Here is a 23,023-nt window from a genome sequence, read left to right as displayed (position 1 = left end):
TTTCATCGAGTGAATTCTTATTTTTTAAAATCTTTTTTAGCTTTTTGTAATGACTTCATTTTGGTATTGATTACATTTGGTTAGAAATTACTGTATGTCACACACAAAATTGCTTGGTTTGTAGACTTTTCAGTTACAGGTTGCTTGCTGGTGACTTATTTATTTCTTTGATTTACCTTTGTGTACTTTAAAATTTTTCTAGTACTTGGAACAGCTACGCACAGATAGAGATAATTTAAATACGACACAGAAACTGATGCTGCAACAGTTGGAAAGTCAGTTTGTCTTAATGCAACAAGTATGTATCCCATTTTCTTTATAAATATTTATCATTTATGTTAAGTATTTTTCTTGACTACTACATCACTTAAGAATTTACTAATGCTTATATCTAATTTTTATGTATAGTCATTAGAATTTATATATCTGAGCTTTAAATACCACTGGGGGACAGTGTTATTATTTTTTAATAGCTATAAATTAATTTGGAAAACAATAGGAAATATATTTATGTTTTTTGCATATTTCAGGTGTGTTCTATAGGCTTCCTTTTTATTACTTTACAATTAAAGAAAATATACTGAAGGGGAGAAGTTTTAAGGATTATTTTGAAAGATTTGGCATAAATGGAATAGCCATCTGAAATCCCTTACTTCATGATGAGAAATAAAGCCTGTAAATGACTAACTCACTGTTTTCAATTGCTTTCTTTTGCTCTCATACCCCTAATAAAAAGGCTTCTTTTAACTATATAGTGAAAAAGATTTTGCTTTACCTATATAAACATAGCATTTCATTTCTAAAATGTATGTTTTTTAACCTGGAGAGATTAAATGTTATGATAAAGTTAGGGATGTATTGATAACACATTTTCAAAGTCACACAAGCAGGTTTTCTTTTTTGTTTTTGAAGATGAGACAAACAGGACAAACTACTGGAATTCCTAATGGGCCAATAGCTGATTCATCACTGCCTACAAACTCTCTCTCTAGCCAGCAACCACATTCTGCTGTACCCAGAGTATCTAGTGTCTCTCAGCCTGAAGTGCACTCTGCTTGTTTTGAAAATCCTTTGTCCAGTGGACCTTTTCCTGCACGCTATATTCTTTCTGGCACCTCAAAACCACTAGGGTGTACAGACACTAATTTGGTAGGCAATAATTACTTAACACGAAGTGGAAATAATGGAAATGTGCCTTATCTGCAGCAAAACACATTCACTCTACCTCATAACTGCACAAACCTGACCAGCAGCACAGAAGAGCCATGGAGAAAACAACTATCTAACTCCACTCAGGTAAAAGAAAGATTAGCTGCTTTACTTTTTACATAGTAATTTTTCTTTGACTTGTATACTTTTGGAGGAGAAGAAATTAGAGTTTAAGAAATATTATCTTTTCTTTTTTCACAATTCACAATTATCTCAGAATTTTGTGTTTCGATATTAATACAATGTTGGAAGGTCATCTGTGCACATGGTAGTTACGTATCTAGTGTAAATTAATATATATATGAATTATGCTAGACAGTCTGAAGGTAAAGAAAAAAAAACACAGACATATAGTTCTTTCAGATTCCATTGCTTAATGAATGAAAGTATCGTGGCCATGATTTTTAATTGCAGTTATTTAATATATGCAGATATATCCTGCATATAGTCAATATTCTGCTAACTTTGAAGCATTTATTTTTGTGTGGTAAAAAGCCTAATGAAAAAAGATTCACCTATGATAAATTAAAATAAAATCTGATTTGCACTGTGGAGAAAGTAGCTTAGGAGGGAACTAAGAAGTTACAGTCTCAGAGAACTGAATTTAGAAGAGCACGTCACAGCAAATGTGGCTACAGTGTAGTTTATGAAGAGCAAACACAAAGAATCAGGTTTAATTTGTGAAGGGGTTGATGAATCCTAAGAGGAAATGACGGACATTCAGAGTTTTAATATAGAGATAGGGATTTCTTGAACAGCCACCTCCTTAAAACTTATTAAGTACATTTTATAACACTTTAAATGGTTTTTAAAAACTGAGCAGAAATTATAAAAAGTCCCTAAAACTACTCCCCCTACCAGTGTTTCCACTAATGCTGAACATCGTATACTAGAATGTGATAGAGCCCCATAATTTACATTCTATTACATTCTTTCTATTGCACATTATATTGATTTTGACAAAGTGTGTATAATATGCATCCATCTTCAGTAAAAAATAGATTCATAAACATATCCTGTGCACTGTTTATTCCTCTAGCCTTCTTTCAGTATGTAGAAACAACAGGTCTTGTTATCGTCTATATAGTTGCTTTTTCTGGATTGTCATATAATTAAAAGCATACAGGATGTTGCCTGTTTAGAATTATTTTCTCTTACCAATATACATTTAGTTTTCTTTGTGTTTCCTTGAGATGATAAGTATATTTACTTTTGATCACTTAGTAGTATTCTGTTGTTTGCATTAACTGCACTTTGTTTATCCACTCACTTTGTATTTATATAGTTATATGTAAATCCATGGTAAACATTCTTGTGCAGATTTGTGTGGACTTAGTTCTTAACTCATTCAGGTAAAAACTGAAGAGCATGATGAATGGATCATACTGTAAGAGTACTAATTACTTTTCTAAGAAACTGACAGCTATTTTCTAAAAAGACTTTTATGTTCATTGCCTCCCTCAGTAACTGAGGCTTCTGTTTGCTCTAGCTTCTCCCACCAGCTGAGAGTTGCTGGGTCTAGGGAGACTCAAAGTACCACAACTGCTGCTAAGTCACTTCAGTCATGTCCTACTCTGTGCAACCCTATAGATGGCAGCCCACCAGGCTCCACTGTCCCTGGGATTCCCCAGGCAAGAACACTGGAGTGGGGTGCCATTTCCTTCTCCAGTGCATGAAAGTGAAAAGTAAAAGTGAAGTCGCTCAGTCGTATCTGACTCTTAGCAACCCTGTGGACTGCAGCCTACCAGGCTCCTCCATCCATGGGATTTTCCAGGCAAGAGTACTGGAGTGGGTGCCATTGCCTTCTCCGAAGTACCACAGAATGAGTGCTAAATAAACAGCAGACTTTTTATTTATCATACTCCTGGAGTCAGAGAAATCCAAGATCAAGTCATCAGCAGATTTTGATGTTTTTTGAGAGCTCTCTTTCTTACTCATAGTTGACTCTCTTCTCATTGTACTTGTAGTTCACAAAATGAATGTCTGTGGTTGGTCTTTTATGTGTTTGTTTGTTTTGGGCTGTGCTGGGTCTTTGTTGCTGCACAGGATTTTCTCTATCGTGAGTGGGGGCTACTTTCTAGTTGTGATGCTCAGACTTCTCATTTGGGTGGTATCTTGTTGCAGAGCACAGGCTCAGTAGTTGTGGTTCCTGGGCTCTAGAGCACAGGTTCAGTAATCATAACTACTGAGCATAGTTGCTCCCACAGCATGTGGGGTCTCTTCGACACAGAAATCAAACCCATGCTTCCTGCATTGACAGACAGATTCCTTAGCACTGAGCAATCAGGGAAGTCCCTTGATGGTTTCTTTTATAAGACACACAAATTCCTTTCTTCAAAGCTCCAGATTTTTTAACCTAATCACCTTTGAAGACCTTGCTTCCACATACAGTGAAGACTTAACTTCAGTGTAGCATTTTGGTGGACACATTCAGTTGATGTGTTTTGAATTTTACTGATTCAGTAGGGAGGTATTGATGTATCAATTTTTTTTTTTTTTACTCTAGCATAAATGATTATTTTTGGAGCATGTTCAGTTCAGTCGCTGAGTCTTGTCCAACTCTTTGCAACACCATGGACTGTAGCATGCTAGGCTTCCCTGTCTGATACCAACTCATGGAGCTTACTCAAACTAATGTCCAATGAGTCAGTGATGCCATCTGACATCTCATCCTCTGTCGTCCTCTTCTCCTCCTGCCTTCACTGTTTCCCAGTTCATGGTCTCTTCTAATGAGTCAGTTCTTCGCATCAGGTGGCTAAAGTATTGGAGCTTTAGCGTCAGCATCAGTTCTTCATCAACTCTATGGACATAGACTTTGATCAAACCCCAGAAGATAGTGATGGACGGGGAAACCTGGTGTGCTGCAGTCCATGGGGTTGCATTGAGTCAGAACTGACTGAGTGACTGAAGAGCAATGCCTTTTGTAAATATATTTTCCCAGTCTTAATTTACCTTCTCATTATCTTACAGTATCTTTCACAGAAGTTTTAAATTTTAATAAACTCCAGCTTATCAATTCTTTCGACAGTGCCTTAGAAAGTATATTTAAAAGTTAGCACCATGCTACATAATTTCACCCATATTACCTTCTAGGAGTTCCATACTTCTGCATTTTATATCTGAGTCTAAGGCTCACTTGGAGTTAATTTTTGTTTATGGTGTAATGTGTAAAAATTTTCCTTTTTCTTCTACTAAATATTAAAAAATGTTTATGTATATATGTATTTTTGAATATGCCTTGTCTTTATTTCTGTGTGCAGGCTTTCTTTATTTGAAGAGAACAGAGGCTACTCCAGTTGTGATGCACGAGTTTTTCCTTGTGGTGCTGTCCCTTGTTGTGGAGCACAGGCTTTGGTGCACTGGCTTGGTAGTTGTAGCACACAAGCTCAATAATTGTGGCTTGCAGAATCCGGTGCACACAGATTTCAGTAGTTGCAGGGCACAGGCTTAGTTACTTCACGGCATGTGAGATCCTTCTGGACCAGGGTTCATTCCTGTGTCCCCTGATTGGCAGGCAAATTCTTAACTGCTCAACCACCAGAGAAGTCCCAGAGATTCTTTTTTCAATATGAATTCTCAGATTTTCCACACCATTCCTTGAAAAGACTGCCTCTGCTTCATTTTATTGCCTGTGCTCTGTTGTCAGAGATTAGTTAACTGTATTTTTGTAGATTTATTTATCTGCTGTATATTTTGTTATGTTGATCATTTATCTGTTTCTTTTATCAGTACCATGCTGCCTTGATTAATTTACCTTTATATTAAAATCATTAAATAAACCTGTTGTTAGTCCTCTAATGTTGAACTTCAACATTATGTTGAACTTTGGGGGTCTTTTGTCTCTCCTTACTATGTGAGAATCACTTTGTTAAACATTTGTAAAAATAACATTGAATTTTTATTTGCTTGCATAGAATCTGTGAATCAAGTTTGTAAAAACTGACATCTTAAATAATACTAAGTTTTACTTCTGAAGAATGTGGAAACTCTCTCCTGTTACTTAGTTATTTTTTAATCAATGCTTTGTACTTTTTTCGTAAAGGTTTCAGATACCTATTTCATTGAGTTTTTCCTACATATTTCATTTTAGGGCAAGTGCTAATGCAGTGGTTGTTGTTTAGTCTAAACCATGTCTGACTCTTGGGACCCCATGGACTGTAGACTGCCAAGCTCCTCTGATCACGGGATTCTCTAGGGAAGAATACTGAAGCGGGTTGCTATTTCCTTCTCCAGAGGATCTTTCCGACTCAGGGATCAAACCCATTGTCTCCTGCATTAGCAGGCAGATTCCTTAGAAATTACACTTGTTCATTACTAGTATAACAATGTGTTTAACTTTTTTATATTAACTGTATATCTTGCAACATTTCTATATTCTTACTAACCTTTCTAAGTAGGTTTCTTGATTCTTTTAATTTCTTCACTGGCAATTGTGTCAGTTTGAACAAAGAGCTTCATTTTTTCCTTTTTAATTTTAATCTGTATCCATTTTACATCATTTTCTTGTTTCGTTATATCAGTTTACTTTAGTGTGGTAGATGAAAGAGTGGTGAGAGGGGAACATCCTTGCCTTGTTTTGTATGCTATTGGGGAATGCTTTGAGCCCAACTTAACGTACGACGTTAGCTAGAGGTTTTCTATAGATAATTTTATTAAGTGGAGGAAGTTCATCTCTGTTCCTAGTTCAGTGACAGTAATTTTATCATGCACAAGTATTCGGTTTTGTCAGTTCTTTTGCTGTATCAGTTGTCATGATTATGTGGATTTTCTTTTTTAACCTGTGGATGCGTGATATATTATAATGATTGATTTTTCTAATGTTGAATGAACCTTGGATGCATTGGATAAATCCTCTTTGGCCATAGTGTATAAATGTCTTTCTGCATAGTTGGATGTGATCTGCTGATAACTTTGTTGAGGATTTTTCTTTGGTCTGTAGTTTTCTCTCAGTGTTTTTAGTATTAGGGTAGTCATTGTCCTTGATCTCATAGTATAGTTGAAAGATTGTGTCTGCTTCTATTTTCTGGAACAGGTTATTGAGCACTGGCATAATTTCTTCCTGAATTTTTGGTGGAACTCTTTATCAGTGACCTCATTTAGGCACTGTGGTGCTTTTTGTTCTGCAAAGTTACTAAATGATTGATTCAGTTTAAATAGTTATATGCTTACAGATTATCTCTTTGTCCCAGGGTTGTTTTTATTTTCCACTCTTTTGTCTGCTGATCAATATAGTTTTTATTAATACTTCTTCATTGTCTTGATCACTGTAACTTCAGAATATGTTCTGAGATTTAGATAATACTTGTATAACATTGTCTTTCCTTTTATAGTTGATTTGATTCTGCTGTCTTTTATTTAGTCTTCATATAATTTTAGGGTTATTATGTCAATTTGTATCAAAAGTATCCACTGGCACTTAATAGAATTGTGTTATGTGTTTAAGTCAAATTACTAATTTTTCGGAACCATGAATATAGTTTCTCTCCATTTACTTAGTTCTCTTTTAACTTCTCTCAGTCATCTTTTTCAGTTGTTATGAATAGACTTATATTCTTGATTTGTTTTTGAAGTATTGCCTTAAGTTAATTTCTAATTTCTTTTGTGATATCCTGATTTCAAACATTCAGAATTCTGTTTAATATTTTTCAAAGTTTTGGTATTTTTCTGATTATATTTTTAATGATTGGTATTATTCTGTTTTGTTCAGGGAATATATTTTTTATGATTTTAATTCTGTTATTGAGACTTATATTTCTCCTAATCTGTCATGTGAACTCTAAAAGGAAACCTATTCTGTACATATTAAGTATCGAGTATTATTGAATACAAAAAGAGGAAAGACCTCACAGAAACAGAAGAGATTAAGAAGTGGCTAGAATACACAGAAAAATTATACAAGAAAGGCCTTTTTTACTGGGATAACCATAGTGGTGTGATCACTCACATAGACTCAGACATCCTGGAGTGTGAAGTCAGGTGGCCCTGAGGAAGTCTTACCATGAACAATGCTAGTGGAAGTGATTAAATTCCAGAGGAAGAGATAGGGAATCTACCTGATAAAGAATTCAGAATAATGATAGTGAAAATTGTCCAAAATCTTGACATCAAAATGGAATCACAGATAAACAGCCTGGAGACAAGGATTGAGAAGATGCAAGAAAGGTTTAACCAAGGACCTAGAAGAAATAAAAAAGAGTCAGTATATAATGAATAATGCAGTAAATGAGATGAAAAACACTCTGGAGGGAACAAATAGTAGAATAACAGAGCAGAAGATAGGATTAGTGAAGTAGAAGATAGAATGGTAGAGATAAATGAATCAGAGAGGAAAAAAGAAAGTGAATTAAAAGAAATGAGGACAGTTTCAGAGACCTCCAGGTCAATGTTAAACACCCCAACATTCAAATCATAGGAATCCCAGAAGAAGAAGACAAAAAGAAAGACCATGAGAAAATACTTGAAATAATAGTTGAAAACTTCCCTAAAATGGGAAAGGAAGTAATCACCCAAGTCCAAGAAACCCAGAGTCCCGAACAGGATAAACCTAAGGCGAAACACCCCAAGACACATGTGATTATTTCCTTTCCCATTTTAGGGAAGTTAACAAAGATCAAACACAAAGAACAAATATTAAAAGCAGCAAGGGAAAAACAACAGATAACATACAAGAGGATTCCCATGAGGATAACAGCTGATCTTTCAATAGAAATGCTTCCAGCCAGAAGGGAATGGTAGGACATACTTAAAGTGATGAAAGAGGAAAACCTACAACCCAGATTACTGTACCCAGCAAGGATCTCATTCACATATGAAGGAGAAATCAAAATCTTCACAGACAAGCAAAAACTGAGAGAATTCAGCACCACCAGACCAACTCTCCAGCAAATGCTAAAGGATCTTCTCTAGACAGGAAACACAAAACGGGTGATTAAATTCCAGTGAGCTATTTCAAATCCTAGAAGATGATGTTCTTAAAGTTCAACACTTCATATACCAGTAAATTTGGAAAACACATCTGTAGCCACAGGATTGAAAAAGGTTAGTTTTCATTCCAGTCCCAAAGAACAGCAATGCCAAAGAATGTTGAATCTACCATACAATTGCACTCATTTCACATGCTGGCAAAATAATGCTCAAAATCCTCCAAACTAAACTTCAGCAGTACATGAACTGAGAACTTCCAGATATACAAGCTGGATTAGAAAAGGCAGAGGAACCAGATATCCACTGGATCATAGAGGAGTTAAGGAAGTACCAGAAAAACATCTACTCCTTCATGGACTGCTCTGAAGCCTTTCATGGTGAATCATAAGAAACTGTGGAAAATTCTTAAAGAGATGGAAATATCAGACCACCATACCTGTCTTCTGTGTAACCTGTATGCAGCTCAAGAAGCAACAGTTGGTACCAGGCATGTAACAAGGGACTGGTTCAGAATTGGGAAAGGAGTATATCAAGGCTGTATATTGTCATCCTGCTTATTTAACTTACATGCAGAGTACATCATGAGAAATGCTGGACTGGATGAAGCACAAGCTGGAATCAAGATTGCTGGGAAAAACATCAGTAACCTTAGATATGCAGATGACACCACCCTTATGGCAGAAAGTGAAGAGGAACTAAAAAGCCTCATGATGAAAGTGAAAGAGGAGAGTGAAAAGTTGGCTTAAAGCTCAACATTCAGGAAACTAAAATCATGTCATCTGGTCCCATCATTTCATGGCAAGTAGATGGGGAAACAGTGGAAATAGTGAGAGGCTTTATTTTTAGGGGCTCCAAAATCACTGCAGATGGTGACAGCAGCCATGAAATTAAAAGATGCTTGCTCTTTGGAGGAAAAGCTGTGACCAACCTAGACAGTATATTAAAAAGTAGAGACTGACTAAAATAAAGTGACTTCACTGTCTAGTCAGAGCTATTGTTTTTCCAGTAGTCATGAATCGATGTGAGAGTTGGACCCTAAAGAAAGGTGAGTGCCAAAGAATTGATGCTTTCTCAGTGTGGTGCTGTAGAAAACTCTTGTTGAGAGTCCCTTGGAGTGCAAGAAGTACAAACCACTCAATTTTAAAGGAAAGCGGTCCTGAATATTCATTGGCAGGACTGATGCTGAAGCTGCAGCTCTAATATGTTGGCCACCTGATGCAAAGACCTGACTCATTAGGAAAGACCTTGACTGAGGCTAGGAAAGATTGAAGTTATTCCTTGGAAAAAATTAATAAGATTTCATATGCTTTCTTTGAGGATAGCTGTTACTTTTCTGTTACAGATTCAATATTAATCTTAAAAGATTAATATATACACTGTTTCCATATTACACATAATACATTGTTATGATTGGTGATCTAGTTTCTTTAAGATGTGTTCATAGCTTCAATCTATAATGACTATATGTATGTTTTTCCATATCTAAATTTACTGAGTCATTTCTCTTTTAATGAAAATGTATATATCTGAATTAGACACTAAAATTTCTCAAAGACTTCCATGAAGAATTATGTTACTACACTAGTAAATGAAATCAGTTACGCAGCCCAGAAATACGATTTTCCCTCAAGATTATTAACCACTTTAACGATAAGATTATGAAACTTTTAAAAATGATTTTTACAATTTTGGTTATATTATATTACACATTTAGTTGTTTAGCTTTTATTTAACATTTTTAATCCTCAGTGTTGTTCTTTTTATGCATTAGATGTTTGTTTAATATCTGGCTGGAACTTACAGTATGGAATTTTAAAAGTCTGTTTTTCTCTTTTTTTTAGGGGTTTAACAAAGGTCAGAATTCACACTTGCCAGGATCTAATGATGAACAGCCTTCATTTTCCACTGATCCTGCCCTGTATCTCCAGGCAGCTAGCACTAATATTCAGACTTCACATAGAATGCTACCTACTAGTTCAGTAACACAGGGAACTGCTTTCAATCACCTCTCTCATATTGCTACCTCAGGTGACCAGCAAGGCATTTGTTATACCAAAGAGAGCACACCTTCAGGAAATAGATCTTCTGTGCCTGAAATAAGCAGTCATACTGAAGATAAACCTAATGGCTGTGCTGGTGTCAAGGGACTTTCTAATCGTGTTCAGCAGTTGATGGCAGAACCTATTTGTAGTCCAAACAGTGGAGATTCTACATCACCAAATTTTATTTCAGACAATCCTCAGATCTCTTCCTTGTTGATTGGAAAAGCCAATGACACTATGATAACTGGAGCATGTGACAAAGTCAGTAGTATTCACCCAGAAAGTCATACAACGACTAATAATTCTGTTGCCTCTTTACACTCTTCAATCATCTCTACAACTGCTCTAAAATCTGTCGACCACACCACTACCTTTGGTGTTACCAGCATCAGCAGTTCTCATATTAGGTTACAAACAGTTAATGGAAAAGGGCTAGAGAACTCACACAGCTCTAAAAATACAAGTCTGCCTATGATTAGCCGCAAACCTGATTCTCCAATCATACCATCAATGTCTGTGTCCATATACTCAAATTCTACAGAAGTTCTGAAGGCATGCAGGTTAGTATGGAAAAGTTTATCACAAATTGAAAATAGTTCACTTCTGACTTGATCAGAAAACTGAAATAATATTTGTATTTTATAAAAAATATAAAAGGTAATTATGTAGTCACTTGCCTAAAATAACTATTTCAAAAGGAACTTTGTTATTCCTCAGTATTATGCATAAACTCTCAGTGTATTACATGTGAAAAGCATTTTTCTATACCATATTGTGAGAAGCACATTTCTAGTGTTACTGAGTTCTGTTGATTAGCCATATTCTCTATGATTGGGGATTGAAACCAGTGAATGGATTAAATTATATTTGATAAAAAACCTGTAAAACCTTATTGATTGTTTTCTTTCTGGCAACATTTTCTGTGATTCTAGAAGAGATTTTAAACAGGCAGGAGCAATAAGAGAAAGGAACAAAGATTTGAGAAGTGTTAATAGACCACCAGTCACTTTGGGAGTCAAGCTATATTCTATTATTCTTAAAAGAATGAACTTCAAAAGTTTATTTCTTAAGTGGGTTTTATTGCCTTCAAACAAAAAATAAGACTCAAAAAGATGAGAAACACCTTCTTTGATATTGTGAAATTGTATAAATTTCCACATTCTGCACAGTCTTACTCATTCACGTTTTTTGAAAACACCTTTATTAAGATATAATTGACATACCTTACAATATATCCCTAAAATGTACAGTACAATGGTTTTTAGTATATTTCCATATAATGCACCAACCACCAGCACAATTTTTCAGCAGTTTTATTGTCTCAAAAAGAAAACTGTTGAACACATTTTAAAGTACTATTTTTATTCTGTTTGTTTAAAATCTAATCTAAAATTATCTTATTTCTCATGTTTAGATGCTGTATAGAAGAGTAAAACTTGTGTGATAGTTAAAGTACTAGGGGTAATGTTTCTGTGTAATTTTCTAAAACAAATTTGAATAATAATTCAATTTGAAATTGAATAATAATTGATATTATAATGAAATAAAATAGAAGATATGTACCATTAAATATAAATCTGAAGTTTTTTTTATCTATTTTGACTATTTTAATTCAGGTTTTGAATTTCAAATATAAAAAAAGAATTATTGCTTAATTACTGTAAGTCTTCTGAAACTGGGAGTCTTTACCTCTCATCAATTGCTGAAACTAAAACATGTTTAGATTTTTCAGACACTTAGATTATCTTAGAAACCATCACCGATCAAACACTGAATATGCATTACAAAATTCTAAGCTGACACAAGTCTTAAATGTTTATGTAGTTTGTACTGGAGATAGAATAATAGAAAAACGGAAATAATTGATATTTTTAAAAATATATGAGTAAATAAGAAATTTTTGCCTTTCACAGTGGGTTAAATTTTAATTTTCCCATCTTATTTTACAAAATATATGTAAGCATCATTATTGGGGTACCTTTTTTAGATTGAATTTTAAGCTCAAAACCCCTAAAAGAACTTGTTTTATTGCTAAAACTGTGTAAATTTGTAAGTTGAAAATAACTTACATATGGATGCATGGTTTTTCCAGTAAATTTGGCTGGCAGTTTACTAGTGAAAGGATACCATCACCATCTCCAACAGTGATAAAGAGAAAAAATAAAGAATAGACAAGAAAGGAAGGAGGAAAGAACATGAATGTCAGGTTTTGAATTGAGGATAAAATTACTCCAGTTTAACATAGCAGAATAGATAGCAAATAATAACTGTCATGTGGAGACAGTTCCTATTACCCAATGCTGATGTGTTCTTTGGAGAAGGCAGTGGCAACCCACTCCAGTACTCTTGCCTGGAAAATCCCATGGACAGAGGAGCCTAGTAGGCTGCAGTCCATGGGGTGGCTAAGAGTCGGACACGACTGAGCGACTTCACTTTCACTTTTCACTTTCATGCATTGTGGGAGGAAATGGCAACCCACTCCAGTGTTCTTGCCTGGAGAATCCCAGGGGCAGTGGGGCCTGGTGGGCTGCCGTCTATTGGGTTGCACAGAGTTGGACACAACTAAAGCGACTTAGCAGCAGCAGCAGCAGATTTGTTCTTTACTGGACTGAATTCTGATTAGTTCAAGGAATCAGTAGTTGAGAGGATTTAATCACTCTGTATGAGAAACTTAGTAAGGAAAAAAAAAAATCTGTATATTAGTTAATCTGCAGAGCACCTCCCATTTTTTTGTGTTTAAATGTGTTCAAAAGTAAGTTCACAGTAAGGTATTTTTAAGTATGGTATTTTTAAAGTAATTTTTCAGTAATAAAACATTTTTGCTACAGTGAGATATTCTTAGTCTTTGCCACCTCCACTTTTTTCCCCAACTTCATTTCTTTCCCATTTGGATTTTTATGGTAACTTTTTCTTAGAATAGCAGTGAAGTCATACCTATTTAGAAATTCATGTGTTTCTTTTGTTCAAACTCTTCATGCTTTAGGGTTGATAGGTATTTTACAAAGGAAAAAAAAGTATGGTTCCTTTATTTTCAAAAACATTGGTTCTTTTGGTAAATGACTTTAGATTCTGATTTGACTAATTAATAGGGACATACTAATAATGGTCCTTTGATTTCATTGTACTTTTTGAGCAGCGTGTTCTCTTTTGTTATATTTCTTAGAAAAATTTTAAGGGTTATTAAAATTTTAAACTGCCAGTTTTTGGTTTCATTTATAGCATTTTTGCTTCTGTTAAAATTTTAAAATGTAAGTTCACCATTTAAGTAATTGGGCCAGTTTGGGTTCCTTGCTCTTGCCTCATTTTTTTTTTTTTTTTTTTTCTGTTTTCATATATATTTTTACTTTGAATTGCTTCAGTTTTCTATATACTCTTAATTTGCTCTGTTACTAGACTATAAAAATCCTACAAGCAGAATCACACTCATTTTTCATATATAGGATGGTAAATCAGCTTGTAAAATTTTTTTCAAGTACAATTAAATCCTTGATCCATGTGTTAGGGTATTCTAAAATATTTATGTTATATTGTAGTACATCTCTCACTAGGAAATAAGTCTTTTATAATCAACTTAAATCATTTTATGGAAAGTATAGAGTGACAGACATAATTAAGCATTGAAACCAATTCCTTTTATTATATAGAGATTATAATTGACTCTTTAATACGTTGTTCTAAGGAGGGTATATTTTTTCCTATATTAGCTTCTGACATGTATTTTGGTTGTAAATTCAGTTCTGTGGAGTTTATAAATTAGAATCGTATTTTTAAATTTAGAAGCTTAAGATACAGGCAACCTGAACCACACAAGTCACTATGCTTTGTGGACAGATAATGAAACCTAGAGACTGATTTAACATTTAAACTTAATTGCTAGTTAATTGTAAGATTTTAGTGTAATATACATTTGTAAATTGTTTAAAAATAGAAAAGTTTGTATTTTTAACTTAATTTGTAACTATATAAACCCTATCATAGGGAATCCTCTGGTGGTTCAGTGGTTAGCACTGTTCACTTTCATTGCCAGAATCCCCCTTTGATCCCTATCCAGGTAACTAAGGCCAAAATAGGCTCTGCACACTATGAGCTGTTTTTTATGGCATTTCAAAGTTGATAACTTACACCATCTGAAACTTTAGTTTTCACACTTTCACTTTTCACTTTCCTGCATTGGAGAAGAAAATGGCAACCCACTCCAGTGTTCTTGCCTGGAGAATCCCAGGGATGGGGAGCCTGGTGGCTGCCGTCTGTGGGGTCACACAGAGTCCGGACACGACTGAAGTGACTTAGCAGTAGCAGCAGTTCTACAAAAAAATCCTAAGTTTCAGGCTTTCCTTCCCTTTAGCAAAAGTAAAGCTAAACAAGGAATGGTGATTTTACTTTAGCTTTTGTAGTTGTATAATTTGAAATTTTAAATAGAATTTGTAATCTGTTCTCCAAAAATACAACTATTTGTTCTGAAGAAACAGTGTATATTATTTTACTTTACTGAATGTAGAAGATTTTTCTCTTGTTTTAATCTCCTGTTTTTACAATCATTGCATAACTGATATATTTCTTCTAATTTTTTTCTAGGAACTTAGATAAAAATGGCTTGTCTAATAGTCACAATTTGTTGGATAAATGTCCGCCTCCAAAACCACCAACTTCTCCATATCCACCTTTGCCAAAGGACAAGTTGAATCCACCCACACCTAGTATATATGTAAGTCTTCTTGCTAATTAGTAATAACCCAGTTATCTGAACTTGTCTGCCTTTAGATATATTTTTAAACCATTGCAAATCTTTTTAGAGAAAATTAAATTTTTCTCTAGAGTTGAAATCTTTGAAAAACCATGTTTGTGTCCTAGAAGATAACAAACAACATCTCTCAGACTGAATATGGTCCCTGCCTCTTTTTGTAAATAAAGTTCTGTTGTTACATAGTCATATTCATTTATTTATATGTTATCTGATTGCTTTGCATTGGTTTAAAAATACTTACCATTTGTCCTTTCTTTGAAAAAGTTTTAGCACTGTACTCTAGAAAGATTTTTTGAAGAGATGATTTAAATCTAAAGTGTGTCTCACCTACAGACTGAGATTCTCTGAGAGTAGCAATAGTTAATTGTTTTTATCTTAGTTTTTTGTTTACATGATTCTAAATCTACATTCTGCTACCTTACAGACCTTAACTTTATGGTTCAAATTAAAGCAAAAATTTTTGTAAGTAACAAAGTGGTTAAGAATGTAGAAATTATGATTAGTACATGTTATTAAAAAGGTTAAGAATAAATAATTAAAAATTTTCAATTTGAAGCTAAATGTTTTTACTTTTGGGGAATATAGGTCTTTGGTAAAGAAAATTGATTTAAGTTAAATCAAAACAATTTCTGTGATTTTTTTTTTTAAGTGTAGCTGCTGTCCGTCCTTAAACTATCCTCTTCTAAGACAAAAGAAAAATTTCTAAGCTAAAATTTGAAGAGTAAATATTTAGAATGATGCTATATGTAAGAGAGCATTTTGGATATCTGGCCCCTTTTTAAACTAGATGCTAAAGGAAAGTTACACAGCTCAAAATAGCCTGGCATTAAAACTCCCCTCCAGGTCCCCCCCAACCATTCTATGCAAAACAAAGCACTCTCTCACCACCACCCCCCCTAAAAAAATGGACATTAAGGTTGATTATGCCCAGCTCCCAGCTGGCTGATCTCACTCTGAACAACCTTGGAGAAGAACAGGCCCCCTTAAGACAGTAGCTTTCCACATACATGCCTGTATGTACTTACTCTTTTCTTGGGTAAGTGCAGCAGCTCACTAATCTGACTCCTGCCCCTTTTCTCCTCATTAAAGGTGATCTGTTCCTGTAATGTGCCAGTTTCATTCTTTTTCTGAACCTCACCTTTTCTAACTCCTTTACCCTACAGATGCTATATAAAACCAAATTTTACTCTTAAATTACCACATTAGATTACACTGACTTATTGTGAAAGGAAGGTCTAGTTATAAAAATAAAACTCAACCCCTGAAACTGAACTTTTGGGGATTAAATGCAAACTGGAGATTTATCTTTCTTGGGTGTTATTGAATCATTTTTAATTTTGATTATAGTCTTTAAAACACTTTTAATATTTAAGTTTATATTTTACTGTTTCCATACCTCTTTTATAAGAATTCTGGAGGTATGCTTGGTAAGTACACTTGGGAAATACTTTTGAACTGCTAACCATTTTCAATCTATTTGTGAAATTTGTGTTCTAAGTTAATAACACCATTTCAGAATTTATTAAATTTAAAGTGTATCCCTTTTAAAGATAAATGTATATAGTGATTTTCTCCACATAGAATTTTCCTGAAAGGACTAATGCTAAAACACTGTAGTATGCAGCACTCAGTTTTAATGGCTAAAGTATATTGTTGATGTAAAAATGCTTGGACAAAAAATGAAAACATATTTCAGGACAATACTTAGTCATTTTCTGAAATCTAACAAAACATTTTAATTTTACAGTTGGAAAGTAAACGTGATGCTTTCTTTCCTCCATTACATCAATTTTGTATAAATCCCAAAAACCCTGTTACAGTAATACGTGGCCTTGCTGGAGCTCTTAAATTGGGTAAGTTGAAAGTTCTCTCACTGTCATTTTTTAAAAAACTACCAGAAACAGTTTTTCCTAGATGTTTCCCCCAGTTTTTATTTTAATGGTAGGAAACCATTAAACCATTTTAATGGTAGGAAACAACCTTCTTTCTGTCTCAGTCACTTTAGCACATTTTTAACATGATGCCTATATTAGCCATTGACAATTTTTGATAGATTTTTATTTCTTTTTAATTAAGCATCATGAATGACTTGAGTTAGTTAATGGAAGACATTTTGCAATGTAAGATGTAGGTAAAATTAGATCCAGAGCCTGCTTATGTCCCTCAGTCCCTTGTTACACCTTCACACCTTGTCACAGTGATTAAATCTAATGATTCATGGGACTGCTGTGAAAGTTTGACCCTCATATGGCTTGAAGCAGTCTTGAGGAAAATGGATGGAACATCATAAAGAATTTTTGTAAACAACTTTTGAAACGTTCATTATACCAAAAAGTTTTATTTTTTATTAAAATTTATTTATTCATGTAGATCTAGGGCTTTTCTCTACTAAAACTTTGGTAGAAGCTAACAATGAACACACAGTAGAGGTGAGAACACAGTTGTTGCAACCAGCAGATGAAAACTGGGATCCCACTGGAACAAAGAAAATCTGGCGTTGTGAAAGTAATCGATCTCATACTACAATTGCTAAGTATGCACAGTACCAGGCCTCCTCCTTCCAGGAGTCATTGAGAGTAAGTGTTTTTTCCTGGAGATTTTTTTTCTAAATTAAATGCAATTGCTTCTCTAACAGTGTATTCAATTAATATAATTAGCTTTTGTAAGTATTACAGTAAACAATAGATTAAACTATTGAAGGTTTAAATGAGGTTATATTAGCAGAAGTACATATTGTTCATAGAGAAAATACTGTTTTATAGCATATCCTTATTTTTGAAATGTTTCTATTTAAAATTATAAAGTAAATAGGTTTACACAGTAGTTGCAGGCTGATTTTAATACGAAGAATATTATCTGGGCAGTGCTCTGGTTTTTAATTGGTTTTGAAAAAGGCATTTCCATTTCATTTTATCTGGAAGATACTCTATAAAGAACTGTTAGTACTCTTTCTGTGTCATTAATAGTCTGTAAATAAAACTGCAAAAGAAGCAGAAATTTACAAAAGCATCAAAAAATATTCTTTGCCTTGTTCACTATTATATTGGAGAATGCTTTGAGCCTAACTTCACATATGATTAAATAAAAAGATGCTTACTCCTTGGAAAAAAAGTTAGGACCAACCTAGACACCATATTAAAAACCAGAGACATTACTTTGCCAACAAAGGTCTGTCTAGTCAAGGATGTGGTTTTTCCAGTATTCATGTATGGATGTGAGAGTTGGACTATAAAGAAAGCTGAGCTCCGAAGAATTAATGCTTTTGAACTGTGGTGTTGGAGAAGACTCTTTAAAGTCCCTTGTATTACAAGGAGATCTAGCTAATCCACCCAGGAAGAAATCAGTCCTGAATGTTCATTGGAGGGATTTATGTTGAAGCTGAAACTCTGCTACATTGGCCACCTGATGGCAAGAGCTGACTCATTGGAAAAGACCCTGATGCTGGGAAAGATTGAAGGCAGAAGGAGAAGGGGATGACAGAGGACGAGATGGTGGGATGGCATCACTGACTCAATGAATATGGGTTTGGGTGAACTCCAGATGTTGGTGATGGACAGGGAGGCCTGGTGTGCTGTGATTCATGGGATTGCAAAGAGTCGGACCCAACCGAACTGAACTGAACTGAATGGTTTTCTATAGATAATCTTATTAAGTAGAAGAAGTTCCTCTCTATTCCTAGTTCAGCGACTGATTTTATCATGCACAGGTATTCAGTTTTGTCAGTTCTTTTGCTGCATCAGTTGTCATGATCATGTGGTTTTTCTTCTTTAACCTGTGGATGTTTGATATAATATAATGATTGATTTTTTTTAATGTTGAGTGAACCTTGCAAAGAGTTGGAGACAACTGAGCGACTAAACTGAACTGAACTGAGCCTTGCATGCATTGGATAAATCCCATTTGGCCATAGTGTACAAATGTCTGTCTGCATAGTTGGATGTGATCTGCTGATACTTTGTTGAGGATTTTTCTTTGGTCTGTAGTTTTCTCTCAGTGTTTTTAGTATTAGGGTAGTCATTGTCCTTGACCTCATAGTATAGTTGAAAGATTGTGTCTGCTTCTATTTTCTGGAACAGGTTATTGAGCACTGGCATAATTTCTTCCTGAATTTTTGGTGGAACTCTTTATCAGTGTCCTCATCTGGGCACTATGGTGCTTTTTGTTCTACATAGTTACTAAATGATTGATTTAGTTTCAATAGTTATATATTTACAGATTATCTCTTCCTCCCAGTGTTGCCTTTGAAAGATTGTGTCTTTCAAGGAATTGGTTCATTTTATCTAGGTTGTCATATTTGTGGGTGGAGTGATTCATAGCATTCTTTTATTATCTTTTACTGACCATGGATTTGTAATAATGATTCATATTTTATTTATATCATTAGTAATTTCTGTCTCTTGGATGGCATCACTGACTCAATGGACATGAGTTTGAGCAAGCTCCAGAAGCGGGTGATGGTCAGGGAAGCCTGGTGTGCTGTAGTCCATAGGGTTGCAAAGAATTGGACATGACTGAGTGACTGACCTGAACTCAACCGTTTTGTATATTTATTTTCCAGCCTAGTTTTATCAATTTTATTGGTCTTTTCAAAGGGCCAAGTTTTGGTTTCATTGATTTTTCTCTTTTGATTTTGTATTTTCAGTTTTCCTGACTTTAATTATTCTTCATATTTCTTTTCTTATTCCCTTTGATCGGATTTATTTCCTTTTGTTTTCCTTTTAATTTTCTTGTAGAGTAGAAACTTAGATGATTGATTTTAGATCTTTTCTTTTTCTATTATGTGTATTAATTACACTGAATTTCCTGCCAGTCATTGGTTTGGGTGCATCTCCAAATTTACTAACGTTTCTATTTTCATTATAACTCAGTTCAAAATAATTATTACCTATTTTTGAGGGTATTTTCGACAATATATTGTTTAGTATCAGTGTGTTTTTGGATTTTCTATCTTTGTTTTACTGATTTCTAGTTTATTTCCATTGTTATCTGATAGGAGGTACTGTATTATGTCTTTACTTTTGAACTGCAAACTTGTGGGTGATGACCTGGAATGTGGTCTTAATGAACATTCTGTGTGAACTTCAGAGAACCATGCAATTTTTGACATAAGAATCCTGAAAGGCACAAACAAAACCTTCTGAGCATCAGGACCCAGGGGAAAGGAGCAGTTGACCACACAAGAGACTGAGCCAGACTTGCCAGTGACGCCACAAGAGATTGAGACAGACCTCCCTATGGGTCTCCTGTGGAGGTGCTGGTTGAAAGTGGCCTGCCTCAGGGTCAGGGGGACTGGTGGCAGCAGTCTTGGGAAGTGCAGCTTATTGGTATAAGTCGTCTTAGAGGAGGTCACCATTAGCTTTACGATAGAGCCTGTAGCCCTACCATAGGGACTACAGACTTAGAGCACTGGGCTGCCTCAGGCGAAATCAACAGGGAGGGAGCACATCCTTACCTATCAGCAGAAAATTTGACTACAGATTTACTGAACATCACCCTGCCCACCAGAGCAAGACCTGGTTTTTCCCACAGCCTGTCTGTTCCATTAGGAAGCATGCAGGAGCCTCTTTACTCATCCATCAGGGGGCAGACAGAAGAAGCAAGAAGTGCAGTTCCATGGACTCCAGAACAAAAACCACAATTACAGAAAGCTAACCAAATGATGGATCATAGCCATGTGTAACTCAGTAAAACTATAAACCATGATGTGGAGGGCCACCCAAGATAGATGGGTCACTGAGGTGAGTTCTGAAAAAACTAGGTCCACTGAACAAGGAAATGGCAAGCCGCTTGAGTTTTTTTGCTTAGAGAACCCCATAAACAGGCAAAATTTTGCCCCATGAAAAGGCAAAAATATATGACACTAGAGGATGAACCCCCCCCAGGTCTGTAGGTGTCTGATATGATATGCTACCGGAGAAGAGTGGAGAAATAACTCCATAACAATGAAGAGACTCAGCTAAAGCGGAAATGATGCCCAGGTGTGGATGTCTTATGGTGAAAGTAACATCTATTGCTGTAAAGAACAATACTGCACACGAACCTGGAATGTTAGGTCTGTGAATCCAGGTAAATGGGACATAGTTAGGGGAAGGCAAGAGTGAACATTAACATCTTAGGAATCGGTGAACTAAAATGAATGGGAATGGGTGAATGGAATTTAGATGACCATTATATATACTACTGTGGGCAAGAATCCCATAGAAGAAACAGAGTAGCCCTCATAGTAAACAAAACACTCCAGAATATAGTACTTTGGTGCAGTCTCAAAAATGACAGAGTGATCTCAGTTTATTTCCAAGGCAATTCAGTATAACAGTCATCCAAGTCTATGCCGCAACCACTGATTCTGAAGAAGCTGAATTTGAATGGTTCAGTGAAGAACTGGGAAACCTTCTAGAACTAACACCAAAAAAAATGTTTTTTTCATCTTAGATAATTGGAATGCAAATGTAGGAAGTCAAATACCTTGAGTAACAGGCAAATTTGCCCTTGGAATACAAAATGGGGGGTGGGGTGGGGGCGGCAAAGTACAAAATAAAGCTGGGCAAAGCCTAACCAAGTTTTTCCAAGAGAATGCAAGTCATAGCAAACACCATCTTGAAACAACCTAAGAGGTGATTCTACACGTAGATATCATTAGATGGTCAGTAGCGAAATCAAATTGAGTATATTCTTTGCAACCAAGAGTGGAGAACCTCTGTAGTCAGCCAAGAGAAGACCTGCAGCTGACTGTGGCTCACATCCAAGCTCCTTATTGCAAAATTCAGGTTTAAATTGAAGAAAGTGGGGAAAATCACTAGACCATTCACGTATGACCTAAATAAATACCTTACGATTATTTAGCAGAAGTGACAAATAGAGTCGAGATTATTAGTCTGGTAGACTGAGTGCCTGAAGAATTATGCATGGAAATTGATATTGTTGGAGAAGAGAAAGTAACCAAAATAATCCTAAAAGGAAACAGATGTAAGAAGGCAAAAATTCCCTGGAGAAGGGAATGGCACTCCAGTCCCATATTCTTGCCTAGAGAATTCCTTGGACAGAGGAGTCTGGTGGTTACAATCCATGGAGTCACAAAGTATTGGACACAATTTAGCAAATAAAGACACACACACAAATATGGTATAATGTTATGCTATTTATATCCCAATTATAAAAAGAGAGGATTAAGAAATTTTTTTCACTGATTCTTTTTTTTTTGATGCTTTCATTTTATATATTAGGAATTCTGACCTGTATTAATTTTCTTCTTTAAAAAACTAAATTTTCTTCCAAGCCAATGCAGTTTTTTTCTAGCAAGTTTCTCTGAATTTCTGTCCATTAGAAAAATCTTTATTTCTCTTTTACTCTTGAAAAATGTCTGAGGGTATAAAATTCTAGTGTGATTTTCTTTTTATTTCCATTTCACTGTTTTCTTGCTTACATTTTGGAGAAGATGTGGTTGTTATATTTAGATGAGTGTAAATGAGATATTTTTATTCTTTATCTCCATTCCATATTTTCTCTTATCTTTGATTTTCAGTAGTATAAATATGATATGCCTAACTTTAGGGTTTGCACATTTATCCTTCTTGGTTTTACTCAGAACCCCTATATTTGTGTTTTGATACCTCTGTTTCATTGGTAGGGGATATTTACTTATTTCTAGTTTGTTTATTGGTCTAAATGTTTTTCTCTTTTTGCATACTACAAGGAATTTGGGATCGATGTTACCTGATCAGGGATTGAATCCTGGGCCCCAGTAGGGAGAGTGCTGAGTTCTAAACATTGGACTGCCAGGGAATTTCCTCTTGGTTAATTTATTTCTTCTCTTTCAACATTGCTGGTTTGATACATCTTTTAAACTTTTGCTACAATTCTTGCTTATTCTGGTTTGGTTTTCTGTGAACTTTTTTTGGTCTGTTTTTCCCTCTTTTTCAGATTTAGGAATTTCTTTTCAGACACCCCCATGTCAAATTACTTCGTTTTAGAATTCTTCACATCAGTTCAGTTTAGTCACTCAGTCGTGTCCGACTCTGCGACCCCATGAACCACAGCACTCCAGGCCTCCCTGTCCATCACCAGCTCCTGGAGTCCACCGAAACCCATGTCCATTGATTCAGTG

General features: G+C 35.1%; 1 protein-coding gene across 1 annotated transcript in view; it reads left to right on the top strand.

Annotated features, from left to right (window-relative positions):
• The window catches only part of LOC133243828 (lysine-specific demethylase 6A-like), a 185,273-nt gene that overhangs the window by 122,237 nt on the left and 40,013 nt on the right, over window positions 1-23,023 (top strand). Inside the window, exons 15-20 of the mRNA XM_061410557.1 lie at window positions 203-298; window positions 913-1,296; window positions 9,975-10,735; window positions 14,751-14,880; window positions 16,667-16,772; window positions 17,290-17,495. Of these exons, the coding sequence (XP_061266541.1) occupies window positions 203-298; window positions 913-1,296; window positions 9,975-10,735; window positions 14,751-14,880; window positions 16,667-16,772; window positions 17,290-17,495 (1,683 nt within the window). The remainder of the gene's footprint in view (window positions 1-202; window positions 299-912; window positions 1,297-9,974; window positions 10,736-14,750; window positions 14,881-16,666; window positions 16,773-17,289; window positions 17,496-23,023) is intronic.

The sequence above is a fragment of the Bos javanicus genome, chromosome Y (genome assembly GCF_032452875.1).
Source record: "Bos javanicus breed banteng chromosome Y, ARS-OSU_banteng_1.0, whole genome shotgun sequence".
Taxonomy (NCBI): Eukaryota; Metazoa; Chordata; class Mammalia; order Artiodactyla; family Bovidae; genus Bos; species Bos javanicus.
This window is presented reverse-complemented; position numbering and strand designations above follow the sequence as displayed.